General features: G+C 35.7%; 2 protein-coding genes across 3 annotated transcripts; one reads left to right on the top strand and one right to left on the bottom strand.

The window, feature by feature from the left end:
• The first annotated feature begins 2856 nt into the window (after positions 1-2856).
• Positions 2857-5215, top strand: LOC118746735 (putative nuclease HARBI1). Of its 2 annotated transcripts, none has more exons than XR_004993884.1 (4): positions 2857-3332; positions 3394-3930; positions 3996-4751; positions 4816-5215. XR_004993884.1 is itself a non-coding variant. In XM_036480641.1 (4 exons), exons 1-3 carry the CDS (start codon positions 3031-3033, stop codon positions 3762-3764), a joined length of 522 nt encoding a protein of 173 aa, XP_036336534.1. In that variant the 5' UTR covers positions 2872-3030; the 3' UTR covers positions 3765-3930; positions 3996-4269. The 2 variants fall into 2 exon arrangements, 1 of the variants encoding a protein (XP_036336534.1); XM_036480641.1 differs by lacking the exon at positions 4816-5215 and having other exon boundaries at positions 2872-3036; positions 3188-3332; positions 3996-4269.
• A 302-nt stretch (positions 5216-5517) lies between these two features.
• On the bottom strand, positions 5518-7214 carry LOC118746748. Its single transcript, XM_036480654.1, has 3 exons — positions 6871-7214; positions 6628-6808; positions 5518-6563 (listed from the first exon to the last, which is right to left on the bottom strand). Coding segments are annotated over exons 1-3 (705 nt in total). The 5' UTR covers positions 6873-7214; the 3' UTR covers positions 5518-6041.
• Between the last annotated feature and the right edge of the window lie 852 nt (positions 7215-8066).

An 8066-nucleotide genomic window follows, 5' to 3' on the forward strand; every position in this document is an offset into this window, starting at 1 on the left:
TAATCGGTTACGTAGTTTAGAAAATTTTAATATTTTAAAATATCGCAAAAATTTTGTTTAACCTTTTATATCTTCTTTACTTTTTGATTGCGGCAAATAATATTTATATAGTTAAAATCAGCGTACAAAGCATTATCGGTCTGCATTTTAAGTTTTCCCATTGCTGAACGGTTGGTTATCTTGATGTGTTCCCAATTCTTTGTACATTCATTTGAATAAGACGTTTTTGGGTAGAAATTGACGATTTTTCAGACCAAGAGGAACGTTTTCTCATTCCTAAGACCTGGCAACACTGGTCCAGCCCCTCTTTGAAAACGCAGAAAGGAGAATCCTACGTAGTGAGGGTTATAATCCCTAAGCCAACGCACAAGGTGTTCGTGCAAAAAGGCGTTGCGCTCCTCTTCTTCGGTAACACAGAAAAAATAATACTACTTATTAAGGGTTATAATCCGTAAGCGCGGCCAAAGGCCGCCTACCCAAAAAGGAGTAGGACGCCTGTTCCGCTAAAGTGCGCTTTTACCAAAATTTTTTGTAATTTTTGTGCATATAACATTTATACATCTGAATAAAGCGGCTCATGTTTCCTAATGAATGAAATAAAATAATTTTAGGATCCGTGCGTTGCTTTCAGAGACATTTGGAATTGAAAATAAGCGCTTCGTTTGACTTTTGACCTTTCGTAACTACCGAACAATTTCCGCCCCAAAAAAATTATACCGTTATACTTGCCTCAAAAACCTATATAAAACTCAATTTTTGTTTTTGCAATTCTCCCAATGTTCGGATTCTTAACTTGTTCCAAAATTTTCTGGTGAAATTGTTTTCGGGCGAAACTTAGGAGAAGGCTGTGTATGTAAATTAAATCAATTTCTTGCCTTCCTTGTTTTCCGTGGTGCTCTCACAAACAACTCCAATTGAGACACCCAAAGGACTGAACAACGTTGAAGTAGTTGAAACTTGTCTTGTGTGCGAAGTCGTAACACCTTCAGCTGTCTTCAAAGCTATGCCTCCGCTTTGCTCTACGGACATAGTTACAATCATAGCGCCTGCGCTTTGCATTTGCCGGAATCCTTCGCTGCGTGTACGCTGGTTGGATATCCGACCTGATGGCTGTCGAAGCCGCAATTTTTTCAATGTCCCATCCCGAAGGGCTTTGCAATCTGATGAACGAGCAGGCATTTTTGCCCCCCAAGACTTTTAATAGCAAATTATTCACGACTAACCCAAAAAAAAAATTTTGAAGGTGACGCCAAACAGATTCTAGCAGTAACGGTGCTTTGCAAAAAATAAATACTAGGGACTTTGAAAGTATCGATGATTTATTTTCAATTAATAAATTCATCGAAAAATACTGGGAAACAGTGCTCCCGCGGTCACTAAAATTGAAGTTTTACCCAACCGAGCTAACCATTTGTGAAAATATTAAGATTTTTGTATTGCAATCGATAGTTCGTCGATTATTCTTTAATGTTCGTCCATTTTTAACGTTTGCTCGTTAGCCAATTTATAATTAATTTGGCATAAATGCAGTTTGGCTCCAAGGCCCTGTGCCAATCGGTAACTTTTTTCTCCGTGGTGAGACAGGGTGGAAAAATTTGCTATGGTGTACAAATAAATTGAATTTTGCTGTGCCAAATGCAGAGTAAAATTTTGACAGTTGAAAAACCAAACAAACGCTCGTGCGAAAGCTTTATTTTTGTGTGTTGCTAAAATTCTTAAAATTTATATTTATTTTATAATTTGCAAGTAACGTACGGTTTTTTTATGCTGTTTCAGCTTTCATTTTCATGTTCACTCCTTATTACCACCAAGCAATATTATGTGTATCCATGGTTATAAGCTGTCAAAATTTTACCTAGCCCCATGAGCTAGGTAAAATTTTGACGTTCGTATTCACCACGAGAAGTGTCAAATTTTTACTTTGATCCGTCAAAATTTTCTATCAATTGGCACAGGGCCCAAATCTCAAATTAAAAAAAATATATATTGGAATCAATAGAGATGATTGACCTGAGTATAACGGTATACTTCTTTTTTTGGGCAAACAACAACAACAAAAATTATCAAAGGTTAAAGTTCAAAATAAGCAATTTTTGAAATCAAGATTTCTTAAAAACGGATGGATATTTCTTGAAAATTTTGATCTCATTTAATAGCAAATTTGATTCCCTTTAACTTGCTATACGTACTTTATATATATGTTGTATAGTTCTTCCAAAAATTTAATTAATGTAAAAGAATTATAAAAAAAAAGCCTACATTTTTACAGCTAATGCAAACTATGGTTTTATATAAAAACTTAAAAAAACGCCGCAGGTATATAAAAGTATGCTTATACCTGCGGCGTTTTTTTAAGTTTTTATATAAAACGATAGTTTGCTATACAGATAATGAAAATTTGGAATAAAACATCACGGGATTTTTTATTCCAAATTGTTGTCTGCGGCGCTTTTTCTTTTTCATATAAAACGATATTTTAATATATATTTAAACAAATATGTGCAGAAGAATTTTTTGTAACAAGTCATACATAAAATTAAAGATATTTTTGTGCTCTTTCTGATAATCATATTTGTTAACATAGTTAATTACGTATTTTTTTACGAAAAACATACATTTTTATAAAAAATAGCCATAATTAGGTTTTTGTACTTTTTCTCAAAATATGTATACATTATATACATAAATATATATCGAATGAAAGGTCCTTCAATCACTTTTCCAACTGTGTCCATGGTTTAAAAACCGGTTCAAAAGTTTTCGAAATATAAGCTTTTAAAAACTTGTTTTAACTTCAGGAATAACGTAAAGTGAAAATTGAAAAATTAATTATAAATTGTTGGCTAACGAGCAAACGTTAAAAATTGACGAACGTTAAAGAACAATCGACGAACTATCGATTGCAATACAAAAATCTTAATATTTTCACAAATGGGGTGCTAACGTCGGTTGGGTAAAACTTCAATTTTCAATCCACCACAAAACGCGCACCTTTACTACAACCGTAAAGGGAACTACAGCCTAAACGTTATGCTTGTAAGTTACTCCTTGTTTCTGCATTTATCTATATTTGAACTTTTTTAGATGTCGACCGCTGAGTTGATGCTCGACCTATCTCGGCAGCCGGTTCTAAAACTTCGAGATAGGTCGATAGGCTTGTTTGTATATATTTATGTTCAATATTTAGCTTTGCGACAATGAATTAAGGATTCGCTATGTTGATGCTTGTCATCCTGGGGCGTGTCACGATTCCTTCATATGGAACAACAGCGATTTGCGTGTTCATTTTGAGAGACAATATTTACAAGGAGCGAGGAATGCCTGGCTTTTAGGTATTGTTGTTAAATTAATTTACACTTGCCCGTAATTACGCGTTTTGTAAATTTTCAACAGGGGATGCAGGGTATCCTTTGGAACCGTGGCTGTTGACACCTCATAGAACTCCAGAAGAAGGCTCAAGGGAAATGAGGTTTAACGAAGCACACTCAAAGTGCCGAAACATTATTGAGCGCACCAATGGTGTACTAAAAAACCGCTGGCGATGTCTTCTTGGCGCAAGGGAGCTGCACTATACACCCGAAAAAGCTGCAAAAATTACAAATGTGTGCTGTACTTTGCATAACATATGCATTCATTTCAAAGCCAATGTTGAAATTGAACTTGAAGTGTTGGAGCCTGAAGATGCGGATGTAACACCAATTGCTTCTACGCAGTACAGCGCAGTAGCACAGTCGATTAGAGCACATATAGGATCCGCTCTTTAAATAATACGCAACTGTAAATAAATAACCTGCAAAATAAATACCTGCAACATGCAATTAATATACAACAAAGCAAAGCACCACCACATCACACAACGCACAAATTTGAATTCATAGGCAAAGTGGCCGCCCAAAAGTTACTTATATGTCGAGCACAACATGCACAAAGGTTAGTACCTAACTTAATTTTCCATAAAATATATCAACTAACTGAGGTTTTAAAAATTCGATTAGAGCCTCGGCGAGAAATTCGATATTATGCATTTAATTTTTGTAATCAAATCTTCGGCCTTTTGTTGCGAAAATGTAATGAAATATTTGAAACATCCAACTTCTACGTGCTGTTTACTTACTTGGATTTACGCCATTGGTGTTTACCTCGGGCGACATTAATATTAACAAACAAATTGCCAAGGAATCTGCTACCGAGTGTGATCAATTTTTTGCACGAATTATGAAAATTCTTGATTTACAAGAATGCTATGAAAGGAATCAATCAAGCCTGCTAGTACGCGAAAATTCGTTTACATTGGAAGAGCTGAACGGCGCAATGGAGTAGGCTCTATGTAATTTGCACAGTGATGAAGAAGATAACAGTGAAAACATTTCGGTAAATGGCACAAATACAGAAGAACCATTTAAAGACACCAAATCAGCGAAAACCGCCTGTATTGAAGATGCGCAAATCTAATTACTATCGAAGAGGAGGAAGAAACTTGAAACCAGAAAGAATGTGAAAATGTGTGTACAATGCAAAACTGGAAGTAAATTGTCGATCGGAAAGTGGAAACTTTTCCTTAATATACCATTATAATCTTTGATTTATATTTGCTGGGCAGGAAATTCTGAAATTTGTAGATACGAAACTATACATAGAAGTGCGTCCGAGATATCTTATGCCGGACACAAATTGTTTTATTGATTGCCTCGACGACTTTGAAAAACTCATTCGGGATTTCAAACGTTACATACTTGTTATTCCGCTCACAGGTAAGGCTTTCGCTTATTTTTTATTGCTACAATTATTAAATTATATAAATAAATTCGTGTACAGGTGCGCCACAACGAATGGGTCATTTATTAACGCATCGTTATTTGTATTAGCTGAAGAGGAAAATGTTTCGAATGATGATACAATTTTGGCAACTGCTGTGGCACTCTCAAAACCTATGAGCACAAAACAGAACAGAACAGAACAAAGGTAAAGTTCACATTAAACCTGTAGGCTACCAACGCTTTAATCTTCGAATAAATAAGTTTAAGCGAAAGGTATACAATTTTAAGAAAAATTATTTGCTTGAAACTCTTTTTCTTATACTACAATTGAATGTATGTATATATGTACTACAGATCTCATTTTCATTCTTTTACATACACACATGAATGAAAGTATCAAAATAAGCTTGAAAAGTTAAGTAGTTACATAAACAGAAGGAATAAAAATACAAATATTTAAAATATGATTATATCATAAAACCAGTCTTTATTTTAAAGGGAAAATAACTAAAAAATATATACACATTCTTGTATTTCGCTTAAAATAAGAAAACAATTAAGGTAAAAACTAAAACAATTCATCGCAAATAAACAAAACTTATGTACTAAATAAAAAACAGTTTGAACGCTACATATCTATATACATATATACAGTGGCGCTCACCTTAATAGCACACTTTTATTTTTTACAATTTTCACACTGTTTTACGTGATACATTTTTTTCGTTAATTGTTTATAAAAATATAGTGAATTCTATAACATAAACCATATAGTATATATCACGTAAAACATTGGGAAAATTGTGAAACATAAAAGTGTGCTATTAAGGTGAGCGCCACTGTCCATCTAACGTAAATTTTAAAGTAAGAAATAGAGGTACATGAGTCTCAGATAAGTCCACTTGTTACAGTCGGCGAGCTTTCGCCTCCATCACCACCAGTAAATGTAGTTCCAGAAAGGAGACGTACTGGAAAGAAGCCGAAAGCATCCTCCGACGTTCTGCAAGCTGAACTAAAGATTCAGCAAGCCTTATAAGAAACAGTTACTGTAGCAGTAACGATTTTAGCAGAACATCTTGAAGAGTAGAAAAGGCACTTATGAGAGAAATTAATAATAATTAAAAGAAGTTATACATATATAGGTACATATAAGCGTTCAAAAAACAATAAAATTGTATAAAAATAATAAATAACTTTACATTTTCATCTTCAGCAAGTGCTCCATGATGTCATTGTGCCGCCGCATTTCAGCTATTTCTTCATTTTTAAGCCGCCGCATTTCAGCTATTTCGTCTCTTTAAGCCTCTCCATTTCTCCGAAGTGCCTTTTCTGCTCTGCGTGATGTTCGGTTAAACTCGTAACTGCTCCAGTAACTGCTTCTAGTAAGGCTTGCTGAGTCTTTAGTTCAGCTTCAAGAAGATCGGAGGATGCTTTCGGCTTCTTTACAGTAGGTCTCCTTTCTGGAACTACATTTACTGGTGGTGATGGAAGCGATGGCTCGCCGACTGTAACAAGTGGACTTATTTGAGACTCATGTATATCTATTTCCACTTCCTCTAGATATTCTACACATTCTGACACGTCTCGCTCAGGTTCTGCAATGGTCTTAGATACACTTGAAGGTGGCAATCCAAAAGTAGACGCAGATATGCCTTCAACACTTTCATTCATCCCAATCAGTTTGTAAATAGGTTCCTCATTGGAAGAAAGTTTCTGTTGGGTGTTTGGGCCACCGCCCGTGCCTTTACTGGCTTTTAAATTTTGCGACGCCTTTTGACGCACATATTTTTTTTGGTCGGTCCACACCTATAAAAAGTAAAGAAAACGATAATTTAAAGCGAAAACTACATATTTAATCACTTTTACAAACCTTTTTCCACTCAGTCGTATTTTTTGTCGGTGGACCTGCGGAGTTTAGTTCCACCTCAGCGTTCCGCCAAAACCGGGAAACTTCCTCTTTGTTGCCCCTATGGAAGCCGCGAGCAATGTCCGGCCTAGCTTCCATTAGGCTTATTAAAATTTCCACCTGCTTTCTATTTGTTGTTTTAGACCTAAAATGAAAGCATTGAACGTTTTATTACTCCAAATTTTCTTTAAATTGTAATTAACTTACATTTTTGTAGCAGCTCCCTTTTAAAATACTGGTGAAAATTCTCCCAGAATAACGAAGTCAATTCTCTTCCTTTTTGACATTCGTAATACCTACTTTTTTCCCCAAACACATTTTCCCTTTTTCGAAGATCGTTTAGAATAGGAGGAAAGAGAAAAGAGGAAAAATCCTCAGGAAATTTTTATTCATGATAGGAGGAAAGGGAAATGAGGAAAAATTCCTGGGGAGTTTCTGTTCAGAATCGGGCTGAATATTTTCACAAACGGGGTGCTAACGTCGGTTTGGTGAAGTTTTTAGGTGTGTATCAAGAATGATAGAATACAAGATTGCGCCGTCCTGGGCGTTGACATTTGTGTACCACAAGTAAACAAAGAATAGAGCGAAAAGAAAAACGAGTTGAAACTGCCAAAGCGGTTCACTTTACTTAACGTGTTTTAATTTTGCTAAATGCGGAGATATTGCATTTTTCTCTTAATCTATTAGAGAACAGTGAACATTTTAGTGCACTCCATTGCTTTGCAATTGAGCCTGCTTCAACAAACGTTTTAGTGCACTTTATTGCTTTGCAATTAAGGCTGCTGCAGAAAACTGCAGCAGCATCTCTGCGGGATTGATTAGTTAACTTGTTAATGGAGGCTGCGTGGAGCAGAAACAAAATCATTGTGAGGAAATGCTGTTAATATAATAATAGAGAAACATTTCGGGAGCGGCTTTGCCGTGCCCTATGTACACAAAATGCACCGATTCGTCCCAGCGCTACACTTGCATCTACGCTTCTTGCATCTTGGCGGCTGTCGCACTTTAACACACAGCACTTCATTGTGTTAGTTTTTACGCAGTATTCAACTCAAAAATCGCTCACAAATTGCAAATTAACACAATTTAAACTGATTTTTCACTTATAATTCAAATTTCTCTTTTGCTGATTTGTAAACAAAGGTTTATTTACAAGGTACCACAACTGTCAAAATCAACAAAACCAAAGTAGCGGTGCTACTGACGGCGCCACCTTTGTTCGCTGCACCGTGGGTGTGTATAGTAACAAATAGTCAGTACTAATTTGTACTGGAGCCTGCAAATTTGAACTGGAAAAGTGCAAGAACGATAGCAAGGCGTATTTAAAAGGTGATAGCAGCACCCTTTTATTTTTCTTCGCCTCACGGCTTCATATGTCAAATGGCTGCTGTTGATTGTTTATT

This window comes from Rhagoletis pomonella, unplaced genomic scaffold, assembly GCF_013731165.1.
Source record: "Rhagoletis pomonella isolate Grant_MI unplaced genomic scaffold, Rhpom_1.0 Rhpom_scaffold_00001, whole genome shotgun sequence".
Lineage (NCBI taxonomy): Eukaryota > Metazoa > Arthropoda > Insecta > Diptera > Tephritidae > Rhagoletis > Rhagoletis pomonella.

What these genes read in the sequence shown, in the direction of transcription:
- LOC118746735 (XM_036480641.1), top strand. An exon ending in GAGGAATGCCTGGCTTTTAG is followed by an intron (nt 3,333 to 3,393) that starts GTATTGTTGTTA and finishes AATTTTCAACAG; the next exon opens with GGGATGCAGGGTATCCTTTG.
- LOC118746748 (XM_036480654.1), bottom strand. An exon ending in ATACGACTGAGTGGAAAAAG is followed by an intron (nt 6,564 to 6,627) that starts GTTTGTAAAAGT and finishes TACTTTTTATAG; the next exon opens with GTGTGGACCGACCAAAAAAA.